General features: G+C 38.0%; 1 protein-coding gene across 1 annotated transcript in view; it reads right to left on the reverse strand.

Moving 5' to 3' along the window:
* Positions 1-1034: 1034 nt before the first annotated feature.
* Positions 1035-17572, reverse strand: part of DAZL (deleted in azoospermia-like) — a 54431-nt gene continuing 37893 nt past the window's right edge. Inside the window, exons 4-13 of the mRNA XM_009329514.1 lie at positions 13413-13547; positions 13053-13144; positions 11625-11676; positions 8062-8128; positions 7608-7741; positions 6181-6258; positions 5248-5298; positions 2799-2903; positions 1937-2035; positions 1035-1175 (exon numbers count right to left, since the gene is read on the reverse strand). Of these exons, the coding sequence (XP_009327789.1) occupies positions 1122-1175; positions 1937-2035; positions 2799-2903; positions 5248-5298; positions 6181-6258; positions 7608-7741; positions 8062-8128; positions 11625-11676; positions 13053-13144; positions 13413-13547 (867 nt within the window). The 3' untranslated portion in view covers positions 1035-1121. The remainder of the gene's footprint in view (positions 1176-1936; positions 2036-2798; positions 2904-5247; positions 5299-6180; positions 6259-7607; positions 7742-8061; positions 8129-11624; positions 11677-13052; positions 13145-13412; positions 13548-17572) is intronic.

Raw genomic sequence — 17572 nt, forward strand, 5'->3', positions numbered from 1 at the left:
GTGTTGGGAGTAGAAGGAGAAAAGCAGAATAGGACACAACATACACACAAGACTGAATACAGTTCGAAGTTCTACTCTTTCAAAACTGCAGCTAATAACTACTACAAAATGAAGTTTGTTACTACGAATCTGTAGTAATGTTATTCTCCAGTTAATTAATAAATCTTCAATAGCTTCCACAAGTCTTTATTATGCTGTATGTCTTTCTCAAGGTAGCTTAAAATTAACTCTAGTATTATACTAGCATGTCACTAGAAGTTTGGGAAGCCAAGTCAAAATAAAAATTTATTTTAATTGTTTCAGAACACATGACTAAAATCTACATAATTATTAAAATAGGCTTACAGATATTCTTTGATTAACAGTTTGCATCACATAACAAAGGCACATTTTAAATGCAGTATTTTCTCACAATTTCAACATACAGGTATTGCTAAAATTTTTCAAGTAAAAAAGCATACTCTACTGAGTAGCTAATACAGCTAATTACATTCTTGCATCTTAAGTTACACAGAAATTTTAGGATTCTCTTCATTACTTCCCCAAAACTATAGTGATGCTCAAGACTGCAGGTACATAAACTGTCATTAATGAACATAACCACATTGATTACATAGTCTAAAGACAACCAGGACTTAAAGGGCTTCAGCTGAGTTACAACTTGACATCTTCTGTTCCACTGATTAAGAGCTCAGTTTTAAAATACAACCTCTTGGGCAAAAAACTTCTTCCATTTTCAAACTGCAAGAGGTAACTGGTCAGTATTAGTCACTTAAATTGTGGTTTAAGAAAAACTAAGTGTAACATGCAAACTGTACCTTAAAGCTCAGAAGAAAATCCACATGCACCAAACAAAAAGTGTTTTTCCCCATATGAACTCTTTAACATTCCAGTTAGTTATCAGAAGCATGCAAACGATTAATAAAACCTGGATGTTTCGTCAACTCTTACAACTTTAAACTTCAAACTACTCAAGCAAAAACTGTATTGGAACAGGTAGAATAGGAACACAAACTTCAACTCGAAGCAACTTGTTGAAAAAGGTTAGCAATATATGCAGTATAAACTGAACTGTAGTAACATCAAGTTAATAAATTTAGATACTTTAAAGTCTTTGTTGATCAAACACTTTTGAGTACTGCTCTTCCTTTTCTGAAGTGATGAGCCTTCCTCTCCTGAAATGGGATAGGAGAAAAGACAGGAAAAAGTTTTTTCTAGATAATCAAAATAAAGCAACTGAAGTTTCACGAAAAGTATCCCAAGACATTCTGTACTCTATCCACCCCCCTCCAAAACTGATAAATACAGCTTCTGTACTCTGAAGCAGGAATACATGTGCCTAGTTCGTATGTCTGTCCTTTTAAAAAAAGGAAGCAAAGTCTTAAATGTAACATTAATTAACAACAGAAATTAAACACCACTTGGAACGTAATCAGAAACTGCAATTCTACAAAGACTGTACACATACAGCAAAAATACAATGACCAGACACCAACCTGGACTACAGTTCATTGGTTAAAGCATAGACATTTTACACAAACTATAAAGAGCCACCATCCACAGTGGGTACTTAACTGGTGTAAAGACTATAAGGCTCAAACTCAACATCCTCTACCCATACTAGGGAGTAACCCCACTGCCCTTTCAGCAATTTGTCACTGAGAAGTGATTAGCCAGTCTTATGCTCTAAGCGTCCATGAGTTAACTGTTCAGCAATTTTTTTTGCAGTCTTGTATTAAATCCACTGAATTCAATTTCAGCACTTGTTTCCAGTATTAAGCAACTGAGAGCCAAACCTATACATCTCAGAGCATGTACAAGAAAAAATTCAAATGGCATTCTTGATATTAATACCTTCATCTTTATGGCATCCTGTAGGTGAACAAATTGAAGGTCAGCCATGTTTTAGGGATTTAATTTTGCTTTCACTACATACCTTAAAGTAGTCTTCTTGTGATACAAAGGTGTTCCTCAGACGGTTCTCAGGATTAAACAGACAGGATACTACTGTTTGTATGCTCCTGTCCACAGACTTCTGAAATACAGTTGTAGGTGCATCTATAAACAATACTAATTTTCTTAGTTAGCCCACTGCTAGCAATATGGGTGTGTCACAGGGTTTACTTAGCATTCAAGATTCCTCTGAACTGCCTTACATTTCCTGAGCTCTGTCTTTTTTCTTTTTTTTTAATCTTTTATCTTGGTAACTCATTATCACCCTTAGATGTTACTTACAACATAACAGCTCTGACCAGTGACATACCAGTTCAGTTTTGGAATAGGCTGACAGCTGGAAAATGAAGTCTCCTTAAGAAAATTGAATTCAGAGCCAACTGTTGGCCAAACTGGGGTCACCTTCCACAAAAGAATGTGAAGAAGGGAGTGAAACATTACCAATTCAGATGTTTGAAGCTTAAAATAAATCTGCATAAGATAGCAGGCAGTTCTACCTAACCCGCTTTTTTAGTACTTACAATTTCCCCTATAATTCTCAGCATATTAAGTAAAGCCTTGTCACTTAAAAACACTGTTGTACTTAATGAAGTAGAACACACATTTTACACAGCCCTCAGCACTAAAGACAAGCACTAATAATTTCAAGGAAACGTGAGGCTTCTGAAGTTGTACACAGAAATCAGATACAGTGGATTGAGCAACTGGCTAAAGAAGCAAATATAACCTTAATTTCTAGGATACTGGTCAAAGGCCCTCTTCACCAAGCCACATAACCCTCACATGCAGATTTCTGGGAATAGGATTTATGACAAAAAACACTGAAGTTTTGAGAAAGCACTTACCTTTTGTGGACTGTTAGCAGACGACTGCGTGGGCTCTGGAACAGCACATTCTGTCTGTATAAATTCTGGATCCTCAGTGCAGTGATAGCTTACTGAAGTATAAACCTGTATAGTTTTTTAAATATTGCAGTTTCAGTAACACTGGGAAAATATGCACAGTTGTGTTGTCATTGGTCCTCACCTATCCATAAGCTATGCCAACTTTATCTTCACACATTTAGTAAAGTTTCACGAGTGGAGGAAATACTGTATCCTGATCTGTTTTAAGACAGTTCTACTCCCTTCCAAAAAGGATATATTCTAATGTATGTCTTTTCTCCCCACTGTAATCACAGTTACAGAGTTAGCTCCTCAACCTACTTCCTCCATGTATGGGTTTTGCCATCAAGCATATTGAGCAATGAAGGCATTCACTGAGAATTCAAGACAACCAGCAGGTAACTTCAAGAGATTAAGCACTAAAAATCAAATGAAAGAAGGGGAAGCAAAACATCTACTACCACCGCCCTTCCAAGAAGTTGCTTTTCTCTCTACAGTTATTTCTTGTTTGAAGCTTCCTTCATGCTAATATACTCAATTTAAGATGTAAAAAGGTCTAGAAAAACATGAGCCATTTTACAGCTTTTTTTTTAAAAAACTCTCCCCGCTTCCCTCTGCTTACAGTGCAGTGTTGCAATTGGCAACCCAGTGCAGAGTTTAATTACAATAGCAAAGAGGCTGATAAAGCAGTTATCTTTACAGAAACACCCTTCCAGAGAGGATTAGCAGCTTTTACAGCCAATTTTACCAGGATCTCAACAGCAGGGTTAAGCATTCTCACTTTCCAGGGGCAAAACTTTTTCTTCAAAGTAGTCAGATTTACCCAGGCTTGACAGTAGTTTTCAGTTTCTTGCAACATCATTCTTAAGGATGTTATTTGTGATTATACACAGCAACCACAAGGTGTACCACCCAACACTCCCAAAAGCCCTTGAACACTGAAACTAACTTCAAGCTGATGATATTGGGAGATATGGAAGCCTACAGTGTTAGCAGACTATTCCCTTGAGCACCATCCCTAACCATCAACAGGCGTATCACATCTGACCTCATCACAACTGGGGCATTCCATTTACAAATGGAAATTGTGATCATCCACCAAACAAATAGGTAGGTATAAAGCAGTAGACTAAAGGATGAAGTTTCCCATCTCTTTATGTGCCTGTCCTCTTTTGAGTATGTAAAGAATGATACTTAAAGTTGCTTAACTGAGAATGTTCTAAAAGAGTTGCTTGCTCATATAATCAAGCTTAAAATGTCTAATGAAAACCACCATACACACCTCAAAACTCTTTGGCTTGCTACCATTTAATCGTTGGGTGATATACTGTGGCCGTATCGTGTTCATGGATGTTTGTTTCAAGCCAACAGGGTAATCAGTATTTCAGTGACTTCTGAACTCTTTTGAGTGTTTCTTCCCCCGTTAAAGCAAAGGTAATTCTCACTAACAGAAATACACACTTTCCATGAAAAGAAAAAGGCTGCTTCTCCGCTGAGAAGCTGAAAGTGAAGCTTAGTACACATGACTGGAAATGAGCAGGAAAAAAGTATTCTTCTAATATGATCAGACAGAATTGTCAGATACATGCAGGCAGCAATACATATATGCACAGAGTTCCATTTTCTTCATTTTTTCGCCATTTACCTTCCACACATTCTACAGACATCTGCTGGGAATTAGCTTGAAAGAATACCATTCAGAAGAAAATTAAGTATTACAGCTTTTAAACACTTAATAGAAACTGTACTCAGTAAATACAAGATTATACCCAAAGAACACAAAAATGCCTAAGATGCAAGTTTAAGTTCCAACACTGTTAAAGAAATACACAATATATTTTCCTCTCTTGTGGATGTTACTTGTGTAAAGTCACAGAAAGCAACTAATTTCTTTAGACGCCATCAGCACCATCTACAGTCTGTAGCAGCCTGGCAAATCATTTAAAAAAAAACTGTTGAAAGGAGCCAAAAAAAAATCAGTATTTGCAAAGCAGAATATTTTGAGGCTTTTTAAATTTAAAAAAATTTGCAACAATAAGCAGTAATATTATACAGATCTTGTAAGTCAGGATTGTGCATCAGGTTACCACTTATTTTTCCTTCAACTTTTCATGAAGACAGTTCTGTTCATGCTAAAATTCCAGAATTCTGTGACCAGAACATATGGAGTAATGCCATAAGACAGATAGTTCTTTTCTGCCAGGCAGCTCCTAAAAAAAGCACCATGTCAGTAGGAAACCCTAAACAATTACCTACTCCATCAGCAGCTACAGATTTGTATAGACCAGATGACATATAGATCCAGTCAACAAAACAAGAGTTTGATTTTTTTTTTTTTAAGTATCAAGCTGTCAAAACAGTGTGCTAATTGAGAAGACAAAGTTCCAGAAGCTTAACTTTGTAGACTTACCGGAGGCATAACATAATTTCTTTGCTCCCCAGCAAGCCATTGTGGTTGAACCTTAAACAAGAATTGGACAAGAACCAGCTTGTATTCATTCATTTCCAACACAGGCAAGTAACCACTCTTTAAGAGCCATCATTTATAACATTTCATGTCTGGATTTTTCATTAAACAGTAGTTTACAGTCTTCCATCCGGCAAGATAGCTTTTTCACATGTACCTCATGTAGTGTTTGACACAAGGTCATCCTTACCACAAACTCAACTACCTCCTTCCTCTTCTCATTCCAAGTTTTAAAAGCAAATTTAAAAAATAAGATTTCTAAAGATTAGGAAAATAAGGGGAATCACAGCAGCCACACTGAAAACATCTCAAACCTCTAGTTACTTCCAGTTACTAAACTACTTCTAGTTTATTTTCAGTAACAGGACTTACCCACACATTTCACTTATGAGTTCAAAAATCACTATCAGCTAAGTGCCTTCCCAGACATTTTTAGAGCTCAAGAGCACATCCGCTCTCTGTACACATCCCATACTTATACAGTCTGATAAAACTCAGTGATTTTGTTTTAAGTAACTAACATCAACTACCTGCACTATAGCATGTACAAATGCAAAGATCCTTCCCACGAGAAAAGAGTATCACTGATCCATGTACTTTTTGCTCATTTGGAAGTTGTTTTATCATTGCATATTTTAAAAAAATAGCAAAATAAAAAAGAGTATGCTAAATTATTAAACAGTTTTCATTGCATTAGAATAAAGACATCACTAATTTTGTTTTTACTTTTGATTTCTGTGAAGCAGGAGCTGAAGGGAAATAGGATTCACAGAAAGACAAACACAGAAAGATCAGACTCAAGTTAACACTGTTCATTCCATTAAAGTTTTGTCAGGTATCAAACAGCCTTTCTGCTGCTACTAAAGAATTACATACCTGGTAGTTGTAGGCTGGCTGATATCCTACAGGAACTTGCTGCTGTATCAATAAAGCTGGCGAACTGTACGGATACGTCTGCAAAATAAAGCTTTTTTTTAAAAATGCAAGTTTGAAGCAAGATAAAAGTATGGTATCTGTAAAGGTATTTATAAAGCCAGGAGCGCATTTTTAGAAATATGTAGTCACATTGTTACTTCAACTCCTGTTTCAGACTAGCTTCATTATTTAAAAGCAACCCTGACAGATTTCCCTTGGGGCTTCAGCACTTCAGGCACTAAGAATCTCAAGAAAGTGGGATTCTAAAGTGTATTACATATCTAAAAATCCCACGTCTGCTTGTAGCTGGTCTTTTAAGTCATTTCAGAAGTACAACTCATCCCATAAACTTTCTAAAGTAGACCTGAAACAGACCAACTACCATGAAATAATGGACTACAGCCTGGAGATCAGCTTCTTGGAGCCAAAGGCAAGCTAAGTATTACAATTCAAACAATTTCCCAGCATTTCTTCACTGCAAGTATTTTAATACAACGTTAACCTGGAACCTTCTCAGGTTCTTCAGAGAATAGCTGAAGGCACATTCCAGCATTTAAGAGAATTAGTTCCTCCTACACTATTTCACTCTCCCAATAAACTTAGAGAATCAGCAAGAATACTACTGTCAAGCTCTCTGCCTTAGCAAAAAATATTTTTGCGAGTCCCTGCAGTTTGCTCATCATCTTTTGCTTAAGAAAATATACAAAACAGAATCAGTCTGCAATTAATATTGCCCTGTTGTATTGCTATATCATACAGGGTTAATACAGGAAGAGACCATAATCTGGAAAACCTTCTATTCACAGTACAGGACTCATTAACAAGGCCAGAAGTACCCTACCTACACCTCAGTAAGAACGCTTATCTGAAGTACCAATAAAATTATGTCCTGTAGCCATACTGTACTGGTCCCAGCTGTTAACAGCAGATGCGGTAACAGTGTTCTTAAAGTCCACAGCCAACTTCTGGTTCCATACTTGTTTAAAAAATACATTTAAAGTTTGTGGTTTATTCTGAGGCAGGGCAGCAGTACATTAAATATCCAGATGCATTTGATTTGTGAAGTGCATCTGTGACAAGTAATAAGACCACTTAAGAACTGTTATATAGTTAAATCTCAGCTCCACCTCCAACAGTTTTCTCGTTCTCAAAATAAGAAGTATCTCCCCATCTTTTGTTTTATAAAGAGATCACATCACCAATTAATTTTTTCAGGGTCGTTGGCGTTCTTTTAAGTGAAGTTGGGCGCTTCTTATTGGGGAAGGCAATATGAAAACAAGAGGGTAAGATAAGACTGGAATCTCAATACATATTCCTGAAGTTGTATGTGCTTGCACCTTCAAAAGTATTTTATTATGACGCAAAATCAGTGGCATGAACAGCCTTACCTGAACATACTGCGTTACTGGGCTCATTACAGCTGGAGGCTGCATGTATGTCTCTGTATTTTGATTACCCCATACACTATGGAACTGTGGTGCAGGAGGATTGAAGACTAATGGTCTGGGATGCACATAAGAACCTTGTTTTAAAGCAAAGAAAAATAAAGTATTAAGACATTTTCACATGTATTTCATTAATAATCTGAATTCAAGCTGCAAAAAACCTTAAGCGTTTTGACTCAAATTCAACTCAACATTAACTGTATTGTGCTACCAACCTGAGTTATTGTTAAATCTGTGCAACACCACTGAAGTAATGAGGTCATAAAATTCAGAACTGAATTGTAATATACATATTACATCAGACAAAAAGGACTTACAAGGATGTTAATGTAGAATTAAGAAAAAAACAAATTTTTAATTACTTGCAATATGAACAAATTTGTTTATGTATACTTACACAAGTTTTGTTGCTTTCTAATCGCTGGCCCCAGTTTCAGCTTTTTGCCATGGAAGTTGATTTGTGACTGAAAGACAGGTTATTCTGTAAGCTGCGGAATCAGTGAGTGGGTGGTTTGTTTCATTTTAAAAAGACTGTACTCTGCTTCTACACCACAGTATCATCAACTCGCGTACAGGCTCCACAGCCTCCATTCTGATTCTCCCACCTCAACTTATGCCTTTCACCTTTAATTTCCTGCAATGCTCTCAGCACACTCATTTCCCTACTCACCGACTCTCCAAACCTATATCACTTGCCTTAATAGCAACATACACTACTAGTAGTTTGCAACTACCTATTAGTGACTGCCAGCCTTCTGGTTTTATACACACAGATTCGAACTATTCCTGCCTCAGTAAGGATATTAATGTAAAGTGACCATAGCATAGGTTCCCTTGAAACCCTGTTTACATCGCCACTTACCTTCCTTCCCACAAACTTCCTAACAGGCTTCATGTTAATGCGCTAGAAGCTGTCCACCCAATATTAAAGGAAATGGAAGGCTGTCTAAGCACTACGGTTTACCTGCACGTTACTGTATTCTCTCTAGAGAGATTTTCACATGCGCTCCTTCGGGACATCCGGCAAACATGGTATTTCACAACTTTTTTGGCCAAAGCATCTATGCAGCACAGACTGATCAAGAAAGAGCAAAACTGAAATATGGTTCACGTGCTCCTCAAATACCCAAACCCAGGAATACAAGCATCTGACAGACTTGCAAAACAGGGCTGGAAGCACTCCTCGGTGCTCAGCAAATGCCTGAGAACACATGTAACTTCTCATTCTGCAAGTTGTGCCCAAATGCTAGTTCACACAGAAGACAGGATTTCAGACTTCCAATGATCAATGATTGAGTACTGCTTTGCCAGCACAGTATCTGGGGCACAGGAAGAATTCCAAGCACCCTCCCTCCCTGCAGAAGTTGAATTCTGTGTTCTTCAGCAAAACTGCTTAGTTTGAAAACTAGAACATTCACCAATGGATGTAGGCTGAAATGGCACCACAACATCCTCACACTTCAAGGTCTATTTGGACTGACTGTAGAAGAGGGCCTGTAAGATTTTGTTCTCTGCAAGATTACAGTTTAAGTCTAGACTACAGAAAGTCACTTTAATACATGGATTTAAGTAGATTAATGTTTATTCAGGTAGTCAAGAACTTCTCCACACAAAACTCCCAAAAGAGAATTCACCTTTGGGTCTGATCTCACATTCTCTGCCATGATGGTGACAAGGAACTTGTTTACCCACCTATGAAGATGTGCATAGCACACATGACACTACCTGAAGTTACAGTTCAGAGGGCTACATTGAGGTTTACAAATGCTTTACACATCAGAAGTAAAAGATTTGTTTTACCCCCATTAATACAAATTTAGTACCAAGTATTAAAATCACTATTAGAAAATCTAAATAGACTACGTAATCTGCATCTATCTCATGCAACACTAAAAACTTGCCTGCTTCAGAAGAAAATAGGTAGTTTGCAATTTTGACAGACACCTCACCAAGCTTTTCCTCCCATTTCTGCTAAAGAAAGTACTTTGAACAGGTAACAGCAACTTTATTGTCGATTGTAAAAATAAGCAAAATAAGCAGAATAATAGTGAGAGTGGAAGTCTTGTAATTTGTTCATCTTCTCATACTGATAAAAATAGGATAAAGTAAGATATATTGGGGTTTTGGGTTTTTTTTCAATTGATCCTACAGTCCTGTTGTGCTCAGAACCATGCAAAACTGTCTTTTCCACTTGAGCAACCAAGAGCTCTTGGAAGACAGGCCTCCCCTCAAAGCAGAAGGTAGCTTTCTGCTCTGAACTGCAAACAGGTTCACTCTGGACCAGAGTGCAGTTACAAATGGAATCAGACCTAAGTCAGAAGAAAAATACTTTCAGATTGCACAAAGCTACAGAGCTAGGCAGACAAGCCCTGGCATCTAGAGCAATTCTAACCAGAGAGGCTCTATCTTGTTATTTACATAAAACATTGCGACCACTCAGTACAGGTAACGCCTGAAATGGTTTAGCGATGTGATCTCTGCTTATGACAAGCTCTAAAATGCAGCTGTTCATCCTCTCCCTCTTTCCATCCCCTCCAGAAGCTAACAGCTTTGTAAGATGATTTCTAGCTGGACAAGATTCTTCCTGACAAGGCAGTAATTTGTACTGCCTGTACACCTGGAATTTGCACTGAAAAGAAAGTCTGCCATATACCTCTGGGTCTTCCAAGACCTCTGGTATACAAAGTCACATCAGCAAGTACTATAGAGATACACTGAGGGCTTTTAGTTTTGAAGAAATGCACACACAAAGTCAGCAATATACATGGCTCAAATGACAATGCTACTCAAGAGGTCTCTACAGAGATTGTTGCCTCAGAGCAAGCATTCCACACTGATCTAGTACAATAAATGTAACCCATGGTAAAAAACATTCTCAGATAAAGTTTGTTGCTCAATACGGCAGTATTTTTGTCAGCATACCATGAGAGTTAAAGAATAGCAAGCTTCTGAAGTCTTTTCGTGAGAATCAAGAATCTCCTGCTGGAGTTTCACTGCTCTCCACTTTGAACAAAGATGTCCTCTTCCCCCTTAAGGAGCTGGGCAGCCAGTAAACACATGTGAACATATCACAAAACTAAATTTGTGCCTGGCACATTTATCTGTATTTGTCTTTCAGACCTACTTCCCTGAGAGCTTCAGAAGCAAGAGAGACTGTTCATCCGCCAGAGACATGGGAGTTTTCTGAGGCAAAGACTTCAGAGAGGGAAATACTTCAATACATGTTTATTTTCACAGTTATTGCACTCAGTTTTGGGAGAAAGAAGGAAAACAAAAAGCTTTGTCAGTGGTTCGTGACCTGAAGTCTACCAAAGCCAAATAACAGATTTGGTCATAAGTGTTAAGATTTAAAACTTCTCTGATACTGAACTCTAAGAGCAGAAGGGCTTGTACCAGTTCTACCCCTTTATCTCCTGTGTGAACTACAGGAAAACCATGACATGAACAGTTGCATCTTGTAGTCAAGGAGGCTTAAAAAAATACTTGCACTCCAGGTAACATCCAAATGCACAAAAGCTGCAAGAAAGAAACACATACTTCAACTGCTGAGACTTAAGTAAAAAACTAATGCTGTTTTCTGCTACTGTTATTCCCAGTAATAATGCTGACAGGTCTATGTATCTACCATAAGCACAAGGGTTCTATGACAATCATCCAATACAGAAAGCAAACAGCCAAAAACACACGTGAAGCCTTCCAGCACATATAAATGAATGAGAACAACCAGAAATACGATGACATGAGATGTTCAAGCACACCAAGGCTACAACTAATTTTGTTTCTTTAAGTAAATACACACAGATTCTACCACCGGTAGGTATTTTAGCAAGTTTATTTTTTGGGCAGCCCTAGACTTTCCTTATCCTTATTTACTCTACAGGCTACATGACTTTGTTTCCCCTGAACATGTCTCCAGCCTTCATGTATCAACTTCTTCAGATAATTTAGCAAAGAGCTTACTTCTACTATTTTTTGAACATCCACGTTGTCCAGGAAAGATACAAATCCATACCTGAAAAGAAAAAACAGGTTATTCAATAACCATATTTTGATTTGTTTGTTAGGTAAATTATTTTGAACAGACCAGTCAACAGCATATATGCCATGCACATTATTATTGCATGCTGAAAGTATCAAGTAGGACATTAGTTTGTAATTCAGCATGAGAATGTATTTACTGCTACCTAGCAGCATATACTGCTGGGCCAGATGAAAGGAATTGAATGCCAGATTCTAGAGTAATATGAAATAGATGTAAGGGCTATTCCATTTCAGCTACTTAAAACAAGCACCATTGTCAATATTACTAACTGAGAAAGTAAACACATCTTTTAAGTATTAAGACCCAAATTATCATCAAATTTTGTATTTACTACAGAGGTTTGGGTGAAAGCAGGCATTACAGGAACGGTGATACCAGTGGAGGAAGCGATTCTTGAAGAGGTTTTTCAATTTATTTCACTGCCCCCCTAGTTTATCTAGTCTATAAAATGAAGGTAATTTCAGAGCATTATAGGAACAGTTGTGTCAATCAATGGAGTATGCAATTCATTATCAATACTCAGAACATACACTGGCTAATTGCACATCAGAATTCACCATGAAGACTAGCAAAGGATATGAGGAAGTAAAACAGCTTTCCAGCTCACGCATTACTACATATGCCTAAGAAAACATGACTCTTAGGATCTGCTCATAGAATCTCAGAAAAAATTGGGCTGGAAGGAACCTCCAGAAGGTGAAGCCTCCTTCTCAAAGCAGGGATGGCTTCAAAACTGGGAGTGTTTCCCCAGAACTCAACAAGCTAAGGTCCTTACACATTCTAATTTTAGTGTTTCACCACAGACAATTCAGAATTTTTCTATATATCAAATAGGAATTTCCCTTGCTTCAACTTCACTCACTTAGTTTCACTGTTCACCCAAACGAGTTTGGTTGTTTTCTCTATAACTTATCCCTGAGTGTCAGAAGAGTGCAGTCCCATTGCTCTGAAAAAACTATCTCCCCCCTCTCTTAACCATCCTGAACTCTCTCCAGATTGTTGTTAACTACTCTAGCCATCAGAAGAGTCCTACAAAAGAACTGTCTGCATAAGCATCACACAAGTTTCAAGCTTTGTTTCCACTGGTTAAGTGACAATAACCCTCTTTTCCCTGAACAGATACACTGAAGTCAGAAAAATCAGGCTATTCTTTACAAGATTATACAGATTTAGGGGCAATCTAGACTTACAGGTTTCACAGTGTTAATTCACCACAACAGAAAACTGCAGCTAGTGTTAAGGCTTAAGCATGTCAAGTGTGTTGCTAAGTAGCTGCTCATATCATCTATGACAGAATTAAGTCCACATAAGCAGCAACTTAAAACAACTATTCATGTTCTACTCACCCTTTGGAAACACCAGTTCTGTCAGTGATTATTTTCACCTCTTTCACAGTACCATATCGTTCAAAGAAACTCCGAATTTCTGCTTCATTCATCTAAAAGAAACAAAGTCTTAAACTTCTTCAGACACATTCAACTGTTCAGAACTGATTTAAAGCAGCCAGTACCATTTTTTAAACCCATCTTCTACTACTATAAGAACTGAAGTTACACACCTGTTCCAAAATTCTCTCATGACACTGCAATACCTTAAGATTGTAAAGACACATTAAAAACCAAAAAACAACCCAGGAGTCAAATTCCCATTTTCTTCCCACTGAAATGCCCTATACCTATCTTAAACAATTAAAAGTATATAAATACCCTTATATCAATTCCACCGACAAAGACTGTGTTTGGCATGATTTTTCCTTCTGGTAAAACATATCCTTGACTGGTTGTTGACAAACGGGTATTATCCTCCAAGACACCTGCACACTGGGCCTCCACATTTGCAGACTGAAAGATTTAAACAGAAATACATATTTCAGTCAAATTATTATAGTTCACTTTAACATACCAAAATGCCTGCATCTTCCTATAGATATAGCATGGGACAATGAACTTCAATAGCACCTTTCCAATTCCTTGAAGTACTCACTGCAAATAGACCACTCATTGGAAAAAAGTTGAAGTAATTATTCTAAGCAGCTTTAATAATTTAAATCTAAACCTAACCTAGACTACTTTAAGTAGCCCTGTCTGACTATATCAAACTTCACGACCAGTGCTGCTACTACCAAACACAGTGAGAACGCCAAAATAATTCATTTTCGAACTTTACGAAATTCCTTTCAAATGTAAGCAAGACATCAAATTCTTTAAAGATACAATTTACTGTAAATTGATTATCCAACAGAAAAAATTCCATCATCTTCCTGGTCAAAAGCTTTAAATACTTGAGATGTGAGTAAGCTTACAAACAGCCCTACAGCACAGGTAACAGGGTTATAGTATAAGTTAGCTGTAAGAAGGGAAATCGGACCTTGATGGAATATTCACACTATTTATTTTCTCAGAAAAAAAGACACTGTCAACTACAACAGGAATATGAACGACTACAAACTTGTTTCCAAGTTGTCTGCACCAAAGCAGGATCTTAAGCATGCATTGCGCGTACAGAAGAACTGCAAAGAATGTTAAGATTACAGAGCAACTACAGTCATGATATGCTTTGTACACCCAGGCTTCAGATGCACCCTTTTGATCCTAAAGCATTTTGTCACTGCCTAGGAATTATGGATTCATTCAGTGCAGAGGAAGATATGATGCTCCCTAAACAAACAGTAATTCAGTATTTTGTTCAAATGAACAGACCACATGCAATTCCATTTCTTGTTACTGATGCTAGCAAAGACGTGGTTCCATACTCTGCATCAGGTTTGAAGTGTTTTACAAAGGTATTTACAAGAACTAAAACACAACATAAGCACCATAGGCACCGCAAACTCTAGCCCCTCTCGTCTTCTACTCTCCTGAATGAATGGTTCCAGCTACGTGCCATGCTTTGCCTGGCTGGTAAGAACATAAACTCTGACCAGTTCAGTGTTACTCATCCCTCTATATTAATGTGAGGAAAAGCTTATTAATGTTTCAAAGTACAATTCAGCTGGTGTGGCATTATCCCTACTTCAGATACTCCAAACTTTGATTTAGTCAAAGTTACCTGGTATTTTGAAACCTAATAATTTGCAATAGGTAGCATCCAATTTTTCAATGTAACAATTTCCATGTTTAATGCACATTTAAAACTGCAGCTGTGAGTGACAAGTATTCAAACTGGACACCCAGTAAGGGAATGAGAAAATTACAAGAACCAAACTATACATGTGGCACATGATTTGCCCAGCAATTAAACAAAGCCAAAACTAGAATACAGCCCTCAAAATATGATTTCAGTATGATTGAACCAAATTAACAACACACCATTACTAAAAGCCAGAGAAGGTTTGCCCCATCTCTTTTCCCGCACCCCTTCTGCACAAGTTCTAACACTTGCCAGTTCAAATTAAGCTGGCTCAACAAAATCTGGCAGGAAGCTTAACATAAAGTGAGCAGTTTTTCACCCAGTTAGTATTCTGCTACTGTAGCGAATTGAATCAGCTTAGCATGCTATCAGACAAGCACCAGATCCACCTCAGGATCAGTGGATGCAGAAGAGGAAATGGAGATGGGGAGGCTTAGCCTCCTTCTGAGAAGCACTAAGCCATCAATTCTGTTCAAAACCATTTCATGAAGCTATACCTTAGACAGAATCTGGTTCCATCACACCAGATACTGTTGCCCATCATCAATTTACTCACTGACTATGAGTAAATGCAAATTCTCAATAAAAGTTGCAAGTCAATCCTTTCCCTTTATCCTCTAAGAACTCCCTCTACCCTCCAGTGAAGGTGGGAGACTGCAACTTCCACTGTTCCATGGTAATAGAGATTGTGTAATAGAACATTTCTGCTGTAAACAGAAAAAGTGTAGTTATCTCCCTTCCCTCCTCTTGTACGACAGCTCTTTGTATCACTGTGCAAGGAAATCAATCCTATGTTTCACAGGAGAAAAGTTTTGTAGTACTTTTCAGATACACCCATTTCTGATCCAAGCTCATTCGGCAGTTACGTAAACACTTGTGCTAGCATAAGAACACAACAAGGGCAAAAACAAAGAAAGAGGTGAGGAAACCACTTCCTTGGCTGCACCCCCCAGCTAAAGGGCATTTGAACTGAAATCTGAGACTGCAACTCCACAGCAACCTTAAGCTGACCTAACTGTTGGCTTCTACTTATTTCTTTCTGGATCTGCTTCAGCGAACCAGGCTAAAAGAGAAGTATTCACTTTGCTGTGCAAGTTCTCTGACAGCCTAGAACAGAAACAGCTCACAGCAGAGGCACCCACCAAGTGCCAGAACCAGCACAAGGAAGTGGGTAGGCATACAGATACTGCTGGTACCCAAGTCATAGATGGCCTTGGCTGCCATGGAAGTGCAGCATTCATTTCTCATGCTAATGATGCAGAAAACAGTTTTCAATGAAAACACACTTATTTAATGCTTTTACACATTAAGTATCTAAAAAAGAGAGTAAACATCCTAATTAGGCATTTGACAAATTGGTCAACATCAAAAAGAAACCTTAAGATCTGTTAATACATGTATTTCTTAGAACTTGAAGAGCAGCTGTTGTTGAAAAATGCACAGTGGTAAAAGTCTTACAGTATGAAGACAGGAAACAAAATCTCCTCCTTTCAAAGTTACTTTTCAAGTCTTCAGTACTGCAATGCAAAACTTTTGTCCTATCTAAAACCAAGTTATTTTACCAGCGCAATGTGTAATTGTTATTTTACTACCTAATGTAGCATTATGTAAACAATTGTGTACTTCTACATACAGTATGGGCAAAGAACTCGCACTGCTCCTGAATCAGTGTCCAAAGCCTAAGCCACCTAAAGTTTTCAAAATCCAGAAAATCCTGAAGTTGAAAAATTGGCTACCCTGAAATTATAGCATCAGCAGCACTGACCCAACCCTTCAAAAATACCCTAAGTGGGGTGGATTTGTCTATCCATCTCAAAGTATCTTTGAAATCAAATTTCTAGACGTCAGGAAACTTAGGGCCTATTCAGACTTTTTCAGCTTACTGAAATTAACAGGGGTTTTCCTTTCTCTCATCACCAGCTAAACTTAATCAGTTTGGTCTTTCCATTATTCCAGCAAGCATGAAGTTTAAGATGATGCTAGGAAACTGGATTAACGTCTTGATTACAGTAGTCATAAGGCTAGTTAAGACTTTTGGCAAAAAAAAAAAGAGTGGAAGGGACTACCGTTAGGGCCAGGTGTTGGAAATACCTAGCTACTCGAGTGGGTTACAAACATCAGTCTTATGCACATCTAGGAAATGAAAACCTTCACTTTTCTTTCGGCCACATAAGCACAAGTCCCCGATTCCGTAGGCTTCTCCCCGTCTTTCCCTGACCTCGCACACAAAGATGTTTAAACAAAGATGTTTAAAATAAGTATAAAACATTTTCTTTTTTAAACATTTAAAACTCCCGATACATGTCCTGCTGCGCAGACTTTCTGTGCGCAGGAATCGGTTACCATGACAGCACACTACCTGAAGAAAGAACATGGCTCCCGCTACAGGGAGAAGAATGTAGTCTTCCCATTAGGCAGCAGGTGGAGCTATCAGTCAAGTACTGTAACACGCTCGCGCGCTAACGGCTGCCACTTATAAGGCTTAACTTAAAAAAAAAAAATTCCTACTTTTATATTGTTGTTGAAGTGTCTGGGTTACAGTCGCAAATTCCATTTGCCAAATAAAAAATTCCGGAAGAAACAACAACTTGCATGTTGAAGAAGCAACGCGCGAGTTCGGGCAGTAACTCCCACCCACCGCATGGAGTCCGCAGCGGACTACGCGAAGGCTGGTTTTTTTCTGGCAGGTAAAGACGACAAACGGGGAACCTCAGGTGGGCGCGTTACGGAACCGGCG

Source organism: Pygoscelis adeliae, unplaced genomic scaffold (genome assembly GCF_000699105.1).
Source record: "Pygoscelis adeliae isolate BGI_AS28 unplaced genomic scaffold, ASM69910v1 Scaffold8, whole genome shotgun sequence".
Lineage (NCBI taxonomy): Eukaryota > Metazoa > Chordata > Aves > Sphenisciformes > Spheniscidae > Pygoscelis > Pygoscelis adeliae.